At 48.0% G+C, this 13,358-nt stretch overlaps 1 protein-coding gene across 2 annotated transcripts; it reads left to right on the top strand.

Moving 5' to 3' along the window:
* The first annotated feature begins 1,594 nt into the window (after positions 1–1,594).
* Positions 1,595–13,318, top strand: LOC101837799 (guanylate-binding protein 6). 2 transcript variants are annotated; one of them, XR_005872354.1, is made up of 11 exons: positions 1,600–1,920; positions 3,251–3,378; positions 4,614–4,723; positions 4,875–5,071; positions 7,308–7,553; positions 8,177–8,457; positions 9,256–9,468; positions 10,958–11,060; positions 11,391–11,584; positions 11,812–11,933; positions 12,460–12,576. XR_005872354.1 is itself a non-coding variant. In XM_040733545.1 (10 exons), exons 1-10 carry the CDS (start codon positions 1,731–1,733, stop codon positions 12,664–12,666), a joined length of 1,869 nt encoding a protein of 622 aa, XP_040589479.1. In that variant the 5' UTR covers positions 1,595–1,730; the 3' UTR covers positions 12,667–13,318. The 2 variants fall into 2 exon arrangements, 1 of the variants encoding a protein (XP_040589479.1); XM_040733545.1 differs by lacking the exon at positions 11,812–11,933 and having other exon boundaries at positions 1,595–1,920; positions 12,460–13,318.
* Positions 13,319–13,358: the final 40 nt, after the last annotated feature.

Here is a 13,358-nt window from a genome sequence, read left to right as displayed (position 1 = left end):
TGTCTACCGGTGGAAAACTGAGTTATTTCCACATTTTGGGCATTGTGAACACAGCTGCCATGATCATTGGTGTTCAATGTCTGTCTGAGTCCTTGTTTGCAATTTTTCACGTACTGTGTATTAGCAAAAGTGGAATGGGATCCCACGTTATTATAGTCAGTGTTATAAAGAGAGCAATACTGTTTCGCACTGTGGTGTATCACTTCATTCCCCCAATAATAACACTGCAAAAGTCTACCTTTCCAGATCCTGGTTCACATTCACTTATCTTGGTTTTGTCCTAGGTGGCAGCCGTCCTAGTGGGGTTGAAGAGATGCCTGTGGTTTCCAGCAGCACTTCCTGAAAGCTGGGCCTGACAGACTATTGAGCAACAAAACCAACTGAGCCTTGAGATAACCTTATTTTTGCTTAAACTACAAAAAAAAGGTAACACAAATTCTGATTTCAAGCAAATACTTAGGTTTGACGGAAGCAAGAGGTAAGTAACCCGGAGTAGTCAATGCACGTGAGATTCCGTGAGGACAAACTCTGAAGCCAGCTCCCCTGACAGCCAAAGGGAGAAATTTTACACCTTCATCTGGAGCCCTCATTTTCCCAACAGATCCTTGTCTTTGACCCTTCCTCATTGGAAAGCAACACTTTATCTTTCAATCTCGTGTTCCCCGGTTGACAGACTGAATGAATCATTTTAAAATAAAATCTTCAAAGTTTTTAATGTGCCTCACACAATTTTCTTTTCACGGCAGTTGGCGACAACGAATACTAAGTTGTGTGTTTACAGCCATCTGCAGGCCTTCTTTGGAGGAATGTCTGGTCCACTCTTCAGCTGAGTGGTTCTATGATGAATTGAAGGAGCTCTTTGCTGAGACACTAACCCGTTAAAACATAGGCAATATTTAATATCCCTCACGCATTCTCGGGTTGTCTGGATAGAATCTTTCAATGCACAAGCATTTTTTTATAATTTCTAACTTGAGCTTTCAGTCTCGCATCCAAGAACGTGATGTCCTGAGTCCGAGTGAGGTAAAACAGGGTACCACAAACGTTAGCCGTGGGTTAGCCTATTGCAGTCAGAGTCTTCTGCGCTCCCCGCAGACCAGGCCTGTGCCAGGTTGGGGAGAAGCAGGGAAGGGAAGCAGAGAGAGTCTGTAATTTCCTACCGTTACGATTGTGGCTTTGTTTCGGTTGGCTATCTGTGTAGCTGCTAAGGTATTCGGGTTGCCTTTGGAAGCTCCCACGGTTCCATTTCCTCATTTTAAAAGTCCGTTCATGGAAAGACCAACGCTTAGAGCTAAAGGGTCTGCTTGCTTGTCATGGTTCCTGTGACTATGAACTGCTTATTTGGGATTTTAGAAACTCAACGGTCTCGTGCGGCTCTAAGAGTATTTAACTTGCAGACACTTTCCCATTTAGTGATGTCACACACTTAAGGCGTCCTTGGCATAGCCCAGCACGTGACAGGGCTTTAGTGAGGTTAACAATCATTTTGACTTTATTCTTACATCGAAGGGAAACTCTGCAGATCACAGCACTGAGGGTCCTCAACAAAGCTTCCTTAGAAATTTGAGTGGAGGAGAGAGAGTCCCCCGTAGACGGCAGATGTAAAGTTACATGCTGACGGTGTAGCCGCGTCTCCCCAGTCTTACGTTGCTGGGTGCTTGGGTCACGCTGAGACAGAGTAACTGTGGTTTCATTTGTGTTGGGAGATTCCCCTAGCTTGGCAAGTTGCTATGGCCAGTGGACCGCAAATGATGGCCCCTGTTTGTCTGGTGGAAAACGACAAGGAGCATCTGTCTGTGAACCAGAAAGCCGTAGAGATTCTAGACGAGATTTCTCAGCCAGTGGTAGTCGTGGCCATCGTGGGATTGTACCGCACAGGGAAGTCCTACCTGATGAACCGTCTGGCGGGACAGAATCACGGTGAGCGACGTTAAGAGCTCAATCCCGCCTCTCTCTGTTCCCATCCTAACAAAGAAAGCTTTCAGCACAGCCACCCTTTCATGCTGGATTTATCGCTAAATTATCATTCTACAGTATTTGTTCCTGCATCGCTTCCTTATGGTGAGGAAAATCTCTCCTGCCTGTGTTCAAGGGGGGGGGTGTCTTCTCTAATTCCCTGAACTCTGGGGTCCTGTGTGTCAGTCCCCGGCCTCATACAGCAGGTTTTCCTTCACCATTCCCTTGGGAACGCAGGAGTGTTTGGCAAGGTATGACCTTACAGATCTTTATTGGATATCACAAACTTTTATTTTTAAATCACGCTGGGTTGTCTTAGCTTCCGTCATTCATTCATTCATTCTCTTTGGTTTTCTTTAGGCACGGTCTCCCTAGGTAGCTTGTAATTTATTATGTAGACCAGGCTATCTCTGAACTCACATAGGTCCAAGTGTCTCTGCCTCCTGAGTTATGGAACTAAAGGCATGTGTTGCTTTGTCTTGTTAGCTATTTTGAAGGCATTAAGTATCAAGCCATTCCCCTTTCGACTCTCCCCTTGCAACTGACTCTAACACATCCAAAGACCTTTGTTTTCAAGAGATAGGATTTTGCTGTGTAGCCCTGGTTGGCCTAGCAATAGCCCTGGTGCTCAGGCTAGTGCTGGTCCAGTGGCCATCCTCCTTACCCAGCCTAAGTGCTGGGCTATGGTAAGGGACAACTGTGTTACAGTTACGAGAGCCCTCCACGTTGCCTGGTTCTTGGATGCCTCTTTGTTTCCACTTGGAACCCTGTGAGACATCATCCTTGTGTTAAATGTCCCCTATAGCCTGAAATCGATGGCTCATAATTAAGAGAGTCTTGAGAAAACAGAGAAATCACCATCTTAAATGGTAGGGATTTGCAGTCTAACCTGTTGGACTTTGCAACACGGCTGTTGGGAGGATCTTCTGCATTTCACGCAGTTGTGGCTGTAGTTCCAGAGAGAGCAACGTGAAGAGCAGGCATTTATCTTGGTTCGGTTTCAGGGACTCACTCTATTGTCCCTTGGTCCATTCGCTCTGGACTCATGCTAAGGGGGAAGCCGATGGCTGCAGGACGTCATAGAGGGCATGGTGGACATGAAGCAGGGAAGAGGAAGACCCTGGGCATCAATTGTAACCTTCGAAGTCAATGACCTAGTGACCTCCTTCCTCCAACTAGGCCCCCACTCCCAAAGGCTCAATAGTGCCACCACGTGGTCACCAAGTGCTCAGCACACAAGGCTGTGGGAGACATTCCACCATGTGCGAAACAGCACACTTGCCCTCTCCCTCAGGCTTCCCTCTGGGCTCCACCGTGCAGTCTGAAACCAAGGGCATCTGGATGTGCTGTGTGCCCCACCCCACCAAGCCAAAGCACACGCTGGTCCTCCTGGACACCGAGGGCCTGGGGGACGTGGAGAAGGTAAGGCTTGCTGCTCAGGTTGGTCTCTTTTAGGTTATGTGTTCCTATCTCTTTGCTGTTTGTAATCTGTTGTCATCTGTCTGTGACGTCTGCAGCCTGAAGTGTGATGACTGAGAGGAGGACCCTGGTCTGTTGTTAGATTTCACTCCTAGGAAAGATCAAACCTCATGTCAGCGGCTAAAACGTGCTTTTGTTTCAGGAAGCGAGAGTGAGTGATTTGATCCAATGTGTTACAGGCTAATGGAGCTGGTAAATTTTGTTGTTTTCAGCACAGTCTCCTGTGATCCTGTACTGGGAGCGGGGGTGGGGCAGAGACAGGGTATCCCTTGGGGTAAACTGGCCAGCCAGACTAGTCAAACCAGTGAGGCTCAGTGAGGGACCCTGCCTCAGGGAGAGGCCATCAAGGAAGACAGCCAGAGCTGACTTCATGCACACACACACACACACACACACATGCATGCACACACACTCAGGCACACACACGCACACACACATGCACGCACACAGGCGTGCACACACACACATGCGCGTGCACACACGCACGCACATGCACACGCAGATGCATGCATGCACGCATGCACACTCACGCTGTGCGCAAAAGAATAGCTTTTGTAAATGTAAGTACAGTGGGAACCAGTAGTCCTCTGGAAAAAAACGCCTTGGTTAAATTTCACTAGATATAATCAGACTCATGTGCTGCACTTACTGTGGTATGTAGTGTACCCATAGCACATGTATCTTATAGACTAAGAAAGGCCGACATCCTTCACTGAGCGCCCTACTGAGAACCTAACACAGTGTCAGGCTTTCATAAGTTGTCTCACGTCAGACCATCGAGGAAGCAAAGGCACTGTAAATACACAAGCCCTCTCATAAAATGAAGAGGTTCTCCTCAAGGCTGTCAGAGTTGTTATTGGCATTCGTGTCTCTTGTCTTTGGACAGGAAATACCTTAACTGAAATGGTGACCTGTAGACTCCCTCTGGCTCTCATCTCTTTCCGTCTTGCTCATCACCAGGAATTGAATGAGGGCCTTGCATATTGTGAGCATCCACACTACCACTGGCTTATGTCCCCAGACCCTTACCTGTGTGTGTGGGTGTGCACGTGTCTGTACTTAAACCGGTAAACCTTTTCTTGTAAATATGTAATGTCGATGGGTCTTACACTACATGTGCTCTGAATGAACTCCCGAGGAGAGCTCTCCTCAGCCCTGCACCCTCCCGTGTCTTCCAGGGTGACCCTAAGAATGACTCGTGGATCTTCGCCCTGGCCGTGCTTCTGAGCAGCACCTTGGTCTACAACAGCATGAGCACCATCAACCACCAGGCCCTGGAGCAGCTGCAGTATCCTTGCAGGACCTGAGCCCCAGGCTTCCCTGACTGCTATGCAGTGCATTTGGAGCCTCTGACCTGAGCTGCTACTGTGTGGCTTATTTTTCCTAAGAGAATCATGAGGACGTGTGCATGAATTCACTTTTCCTTAACTGAGTGCCAGTTATGTCACAGAACTCACTGAGCTGATCAGGGCAAAGTCTTCCCCAAGTCCTGATGGGATAAAGAATTCCACAGAGTTCGTGAGTTTCTTTCCAGACTTCGTCTGGACTGTTCGGGATTTCATGCTGGAGCTGAAGTTGGATGGAGACAGCATCACGGAGGATCAGTACCTGGAGAATGCCCTGAAGCTGATCCCAGGTACAGGGGGGCTGGAGTGGGGGCTGGGATCTGCTGAGCTGCTCTCATCCTCTGTGGGGTCCTTCTGTATTGCAGTGGGATTGAGGTCTGCAGAGAGGCTGACAGGTCATTGGCTGATAATGTCTGGGAACTGGGATTTAATTTCTTTTGAGAGAAGTAGAGCCTGAAACACAGCATTACAACCCAAGGTCTTTACAGTTTGTACTTTAGCATCTACAGTTTGTACTGCAGCATCTAAACTTCCCAAAGGTCAGACATTGGGTTGCCTGGTTTTGTTTCTTCTTTCCTCTCTGTAGGAAAAAACTGACCACATAATTGCAGTTCAAGAAATATAACACAAAGCCTTTCTCAAAGTGTGTTTCCCAGGGCTACGCCTTGTTCTTCTCACGCAGCAACATTGGTTTTTAACTCTGGATTGGTTATGTTGTCTGCAAAACAGCCATGTTCTAAGTACACTGACAGATGTTCTTTTCAGTCTGTGCCTTCTCAGTATCCATCGCCGTTTATCAGAGCAGTCTAATTTTGCATATGCCTCGGTGTCAGGCCCAGTTATACTAGCGGTCCCTAAACTACACGCATGGACGTTATTAGCCCGAGCGTGAAGCTGTGAAGCCTTGTGAGGAACGCCAGTTCCCCTCACTCTCCTTTTCCTCTCCTTGCTGTCTAGAACCCTGTACTGAGACAGCAGGAGGCAGAGAAGGGATCTGGCAGCCGCTGCAGCTGACTTCTCACGGGGTTTCTGAAGCCTTTGTGAGCACCTCCAATTCAGTCTGCAGCATGAATTCTGAACAGTATTATTAATAAAAACCCGGGAGTCGGATGTGGGGGCGGGGAGAGCCGAAAGACCAGAGAAGCAAAGGAGCTGGCCATGAGCTCTTGCTTCTACCTCAGACTGAGAGGGCGATCCTGTCTCCGCCAATCCTCAGACCAGCTCCTCTTTCCTCTTCTCTTACCTCACATTCCTGTCAGCCACATCACACCTGTCACCACCTCTGTAGTGCTGGAATTAAAGGAGCGCGGTCCCAGGTGCAGCGTGCGATCCCAGGTGCTGGGGTCCCAAGCGCGAGCTCTGTTTCTCTTTTAGACAGATTCAGTCTCGTGTAGCTCAGGGTGGCCTTGAACTCGCAGAGATCCATCAGCCTCTGTCTCCCGAGTGCTCCCGAGGGATTAAAGGTGTGTGCAACACCTCGCTGCCTGGCCTCTGTGGCTGTGGCTAGCTTTGCGCTCTGATCTCCAGGCAAGCTTTATTTGTTCGATCATAAACAAAACAGCACCACAGGTTGCAGGTTAGCCGTCAGGGCTTTTGATAAAAATCCGCACTGCGTAAAACTTCAAGAGTGAGTTTTATTGTGTGCGCTTGAAATTTACAAATTGGTGTCAGGGAACACGGGTGAGTACTGAGGCGGACACTGTAAGCGACATGGGTCATCACAGGCAGGTAAGTTCTATGATAGACAGCTGAAGTGGACAGCCTTACCGAGCACTGACTCAGTGTTGCACATTATATTTTCCAGTCCTCTGCATCCTGCACACAAGTGACTTTAGTGCCACCCGGCCAGAGTGGCCTCCTCCTTCCCAGTTCTAGGGACCACTGATTTATTCTGTTCTATACTTTACCTTAAAAACGAGTTCTGAGCCGGGCGGTGGTGGTGCACGCCTTTAATCCCAGCACTCGGGAGGCAGAGGCAGGAGGATCTCTGTGAGTTCGAGGCTGGGCTGATCCAACAGCCTCCAAAACAATACAGAGAAGCCCTGTCTCGTAAAAAAAAAAAAAAAAAAAAAGAACGAGTTCTGTTTCGAATCTAAGTAGTTTTCCTTTGGTGGCCCTGGCGTCTGGCTCTTAGAATTGCTACTGTTGCCATTTCTAATGCTCTATTGTTGTTGGTGGCTCCTCTTTTGGGCCCCACAGCTCTTTGACTCCACAGGAGTGATTGGGACAGAAGTCACATTTAGCCTTTTGCTGTTCAGTCACCTGGACACCCAACTACAGTATGCTTGACGCCATGGTCAGGTCTGTGGACTTCACCCACGAGCTCTTCCAGGGATCAAATGTCTCCTGACATGTCTCACCAGACTTCTGCCAAGTGCAAGCTTGCTATCCTTTGACATGCAAAGAATTGTTGCGTGTGTATGGTGCAGAGACCTGTGAGTGCAGAGCACTCACACAGACAAGAGCCCCTGACATTGCTCTCTGCTCTGAGACTCTTCCCCCTGCTCTCTGTTTCCCCAACACCAGGCAACAATCCCAGAATCCAAGCATCCAACTTGCCCAGGGAGTGCATCAGACATTTCTTTCCTAAACGGAAGTGCTTTGTGTTTGACCGGCCAACGAGTGACAAGAAACTCTTGCAAAAAATTGAGACTGTCTCAGAAGACCAACTAGATCCCAAGTTCCAGGAACAAACAAGGGCTTTTGTTTCTTACATCTTCACTGATGCAAAGATCAAGACCCTCAGAGAGGGGATTAAGGTCACTGGGAATCGTGAGTGTTTTTTTTTTTATCACACTATCCTGTATAGAGTAATGTATATTGAGTATATTACAACATGTATGTTATTTTTATAGGTTCTATACACAATGGTGGTAAGTATACATTCTCACTATGAAGAAATGTATTTTATAATTATTCATTGAGGACTCAGCACCTTCAAAACTGCAAACTTTGTATCCATCTATGGCTTCCACACATCTGAAGAAACTCAACTAATAATAAAATTGTTAGAGAAAAAAATTCTCAACCAATAATACATCATTTCTCAGATCACTAAAGCAGATATATACAATTTTCAAAGGAGAGGTTTTTATATTAATTTTTCTTTGCAATGAGAATGTGAAACGTCATTTTGAAGTTTAAAGTAGCACCAATATAAATAATATAAATATTACGGGGTTTATATTACAGGTTGTTGTGAGCCACTCAATGTGAGTGCTGGGAATTGAACTTGGGTTCTCTGCAAGAGCAGCATGTGCTCTTGCTGAGTTATCTTTCTAGCCAAGAGATATGGTATGTGTGTGTGTGTGTGTGTGTGACTTTCAAAGTACAGTTTTCAGGTATTGAATATCTTAGATATTAATTTATTTTCCCCAAACTCCTGGCTCATAAAGGACTGGGGACTCTGGTGACCACCTACGTGGAGGCCATCAACAGTGGAGCCGTGCCTTGTCTGGAAGACGCTGTGACAACTCTGGCCCAGCGTGAGAACTCAGCAGCTGTGCAGAAGGCCGCTGACCACTACGGTGAGCAGATGGCCCGGCGACTGAGGCTCCCCACAGACACGCTCCAGGAGCTGCTGGGTGAGCACACAGCCTGTGAGAAGGAGGCCATTGCTGTCTTCATGGAGCACTCCTTCAAGGACGAAGACCAGCAATTCCAGAGGAAGCTGCTGGTAATGCTTGTGTCATTAGCTCTCACGACTCTACCCCGTCAGGACTGTAGGCGGCTGAGCCTTCATTGACCGCAGGTGCAAACTCTCACAACTCTACCCCGTCAGGATTGTAGTGCGGCTGAGTCTTCATTGACCGCAGGTGCAAACTCTCATGACTCTACCCCATCAGGACTGTAGCACAGCTGAGCCTTCATTGACCACAGGTGCTTGTAGCATTCAGCCATGAGCATTCTCTGTGCTCATAGTGAATACAGTCACAAAAGTATAAACCCTTCCCAAACCTCAGGTACTTTTAATCCAGAAGTCTAATGGCTAGAAAACCAGTGTAGACTTGTTAATACTTTGGTGGATTCTGTCACCATGTCTGTGGATTTTAGTTCTGCCCAGAACACCCACAGCTCATCTCTGAACGGGTTACATCTTCTGAACAAATCCTTGCATTCTTAGGAAACAAAGTTTTCACACCAGAGACTCATTGTTGGCATTTCCTAGTACTCCTTGTTGTAGTGTTCATCATCAGAACAGAACCACGGGGTGTGACAGCTGCAGGGAATCGAGAGATTGCAGGACGCAGCCAGCCTTTAATGAAGAGTCAGTGGCCAGGACAGTCAAGCTGCCCGTTGCTTTGCACAGTTTTCGGGTTCCGAATTAAGTCAGATTGAGGGTTATTTATCGATTCTGTGTCTTCCTGAACTAGACTGCTTTCTCCCGAGAGTGGCGGGCCCTTTCACGAGTCTCTGGAATGGTGTCTCCTCTGCTTCTGCCATCCCATTTTATCTCTGTCCATGTCCCTTACAGGAGCTCATAGTGCTCAAGAGGGCAGACCTCCTGCTGAAGAATGAAGAGGCCTCAGAGAGATACTGCCGGGGAGAACTGAGTGGTCTCACGAAAGCACTCGTGGAAAGTGTTTCGGCTGGGGCATTCTCCGTTGCTGGAGGACACCGGCTCTACATGGACACCAGGGAGCAGATTGAGAGGGACTATTGGCGGGTGCCCAGGAAAGGGGTGAAGGTGAGGATCAGGGAGCACAGGACAGGGGTGAGGGTGAGGAGTAAGGAGCACGGAGACTCAGAGCAGAGGGAAAGGGGGTGTCATAAAACCTAAGCACACAGCTCTGCCTGAGAGAAATAGAAAACATGAAAATAGTATGGTACCTTTAGTTTTACGTCCATGCCAGGACCAAACCCAGGGCTTTGCAAAGTGCTCCACCAGTAGGCCGTCCCTGTAAACACATGTAGCTCTCCCCCCGCTTTGGTTTTTCGAGACAGGGTTTCTCTGTATTGTTTTGGAGGCTGTCCTGGAACTCGCTCTGTAGATCAGGCTGGCCTTGAACTCACAGAGATCTGCCTGCCTCTGCCTCCCGGGTGCGCCACCAACGCCCAACTAACACATGTAGCTCTTAATGGCTGCTACTAACTGCTTATGTCTGCAAACACTCACTTCTAAAGAAAGAGGGAGGACTTCTGAAACCCAGGAGAGGTGGAATAGCAAACTAATAACACCCTGGTGTCGGGGCGCTGACAATTTACAGGGCACACAATCTCAGTTCTTGAGAAGGAGCCGTGTGAGAGAGACCTAAGGAAGTTATTGCATTCTTAGGTATAACTTCATGGTTCTGTCATAATGGTCCACTTATGGGTGTCTAAGTCAGGGTTTCTATCTCTGTGAAGAGACACTGTGCCCACAGCAACTCTTTATAAAGAAAATATTTAATTGTGGTGCCAGCTTACAGTTTCAAAGGTTCAGTCCATTATCACCATGGCGGGAAGCATGGCGGTTGGGTGTATGATGGTGTGTGGGCAGACGTGGTACTGGAGAATTCTACACCGTGCAGTCAATAGGAAGTGGACTGAACACTGGGGCGTTATATTGAACATATATGCGACCTCAAAACCCGCCTCCACAGTGACACACTTCTTCCAACAAGGCCACACCTCCTAATGGTGACATTCCCTTTGGGGGTCATTTTCCTTTAAACCACCCCATTGGAGTGCCAGTAAATGTAACGACACAGCTGACATATTACTTCATTGTTGCCAATGACACCGTGGTGAGCTCTTTCCTCAGACGTTTCTCTAGTTATCTTAAACGCGCTGGGTGATGCCCAACACTATAGTGGACAGTTTACACACCTGTTCCCGATGCCCAGGCGGGTGAAGTGACTCACCCACGAACACATCCAGCAAGAGCAGAGGGGAGTGAAGCCCACATAGGGATGGCCCACTTTACACGGGGACGCAGTATCTGAGAGCATCACAGGGTGCAGTGAGCACAGCTGCCCGTGACGTGGACAGGCTGCATCTGGGAGAGTCTGAGGCTGGTGGCACTAGCGGGATGAACGGAGGAACCCTGGACCAGGAACTATGCCGTCCCACTGAGGAGCATGGGCATCTGCAGGCTGCACCATAGCGTTTTTACAGCGCCGACAGTGAAGACTGCGTAGACTCACACAGCTACTCTCCCAGGACTTATCAGGGTTCTTCGCTCTTTGGTCCTACAGGCAAGGGAAGTCTTCCAGAGTTTTCTGCAGTCACAGGCCACCATCGAGAGTTCCATCCTGCAGGCAGACACAGCCCTCACCGCTGGGGAGAAGGCCATTGCAGGTACAGGAGCATGTCTCTTGGCTTTCAGGAGGGGTCAGATTCCTGCCATGGCTTCCTGATAGACGCCCTCCATCCTTCTGTGCATGCTCACTCTGAGAGCAGCAGGGAGTCCTTCTTTGTTTCAGTCAGATGGGCAGGGTCTCCTCCATCACCCCCAGAAGCTCTCTCTCCATGGTGCGGGCCAGTGTGGAGTCTGGGGTTTCCTTCCAGATCTGAATTGCTCTCTGGGTTCTGGAATGTAGACATTTTACTTGACCCATCATCTCTTTCTTCCCCTCATCCACCCGGAATCCCCCATCCCTGCTTCCCTCCCTGATCTTCCTGGGGCAGAGGAGCGGGCCCAGAAGGAGGCGGCTGAGAAGGAGCAGGAGCTGCTGAGACAGAAGCAGAAGGAGCAGCAGCAGCTGATGGAGGCTCAGGAGAGAAGTCACAAGGAAAACCTGGAGCAGCTGCGAACGAAGCTGGAGCAGGAGAGAGAGCAGCTCATGAGAGACCAGAAAACGATGCTGCAGAAGCAGCTGCAGGTGGGAATCCCCGTCCCCCTGGGGGTCCTCATACCCTGGGAGAAGCAGCTGCAGGTGAGGCTCACTGTCCCCCTGCTGCCTGGGATCTTGGGTCCCAAGACACAAGGGGAGAAGGTTACAGCTGGGTCATGGGAGGAAACATCATTGCTACGAATTATTGTTTGGATCCATGAAAGACCCCAATCTCTGTTCTCCCATGGCATCTTTGATTTTTGCTCCACATTTAGATTCTGAGAAATGTAGGTCTTCATGGCTGCTGGACACCGCAGAGTGTTGATAACATGTGAGCTTTTGATGTGAGAGGTTCTAAGATGGCTCCATGAGGATTCACCAAACATACTTTAAGCAGGTACAGGCAGTAAGAGTAGCAATCGGTTTGCCTTCAGACCAAGGTTATCCGGGGCCCAAAAACTCTCAGGATGTTCTATGCTGACATAAGATGTCCAAATTCCCCAAGAAGAGTGTGGGAAGCAACAGCTTCTGAGCTTGGCTGCTGGCGTCTCTGGGGTAGACAGCCTCCGGGAGTTGGCAGCACAGGGAAGCTGAATGGTTCTCTTGCTGTCCATCCACAAGTCACAGGATACAGTCCTTAACCAGCTGGTGGGGCTGCCATCACGCTGCCTTGCTAGCCCAGAGATCTGAGAGTTACCTAGGTGAGCATGGCAGCAAACCAGCACCGGTGGCCTAGTGTTTGTCATTCAACCTATGCTACCTCCAGCACAGGCGGTGTTGTTTGTGCTAAGTCACTTAGGTAACTAAGAAATCATTTCTCCGAGTAAACTAAAGATAGTCTGGCAAAGATCTTAAACAAATTATACCTTTGGGATTTAAAATTTTTTTATTCCTGTCCACACTTTGATCTTCTTTTTTTTTAGGCCCAAAAGGCATTGCTTGCTGAAGGATATAAGAAGAAATCTGAGGAGATGAATGCAGAAATAAATAATCTGAAAAATAAGATCGAGACTATAAAAAAAGAGAACACCTCATTTCTGGAGCAAACCCTGAATGCCTTTGCCACAGTTCTCTGCGCTCCTATCGTTCTGGCTGTGGAGGTCGTAAAAGGCATTGCCACGTTGTTTTAAGACTCACTGCTCTTAGGAAACGAGACCGTGAATACATGCTCTGTCCATTTTTAAGATGCCCAGAGACTGTGAATCTGTGTCCTGTTTTTTAAGGTGCACGCTCATTTTCACTCAGCAAAGTTTTAAACATGAAAAAGTGCTTGCTCAGTCTGCAACATCAGTGCCTGGCCCACGTTCTTCTGAAAAAATTCACGTATGTCTTGATAGGTGATGTTTGCAATATCATGCGGGAGAGATCCTCTGAGTTATCACTTGTTGCTGTGAAAAATGGAAGATGACAGTATGAACTTTGATTTGTGCTTAATTTGTGCAATAAACTTTTAATATTGGCAGTGTAATCTTTAACATGCGCCCACTGCCTTGTCAGGGAGCACAGTCTCGGTGGGGATTCTTGTGTTCTAACATCAAGTTGAACCCAGAGATACACTTTATCAAGTGAAAAATGTCAAAACCCCATGCAACGATTCCATGTGAACACACAAACGCAAGATGGAATGGATTCTGAAAGATCCACCAGAATCTGGGCTCTGGCTTCATCTGGAGAGACCAAGATGCAATAGGGGGTTGCAGTGACCAATGTATTCATTAAGCACTCAATTCGATCGTTTATATTTCATGAACAACACTTGAAATAAATACTATTACAGCTTGATATTGATACTGATAATTATGGTCATGTTTGCAATGACATA

Source organism: Mesocricetus auratus, unplaced genomic scaffold, assembly GCF_017639785.1.
Source record: "Mesocricetus auratus isolate SY011 unplaced genomic scaffold, BCM_Maur_2.0 Super-Scaffold_100031, whole genome shotgun sequence".
Classification (NCBI taxonomy): Eukaryota; Metazoa; Chordata; class Mammalia; order Rodentia; family Cricetidae; genus Mesocricetus; species Mesocricetus auratus.
This window is presented reverse-complemented; position numbering and strand designations above follow the sequence as displayed.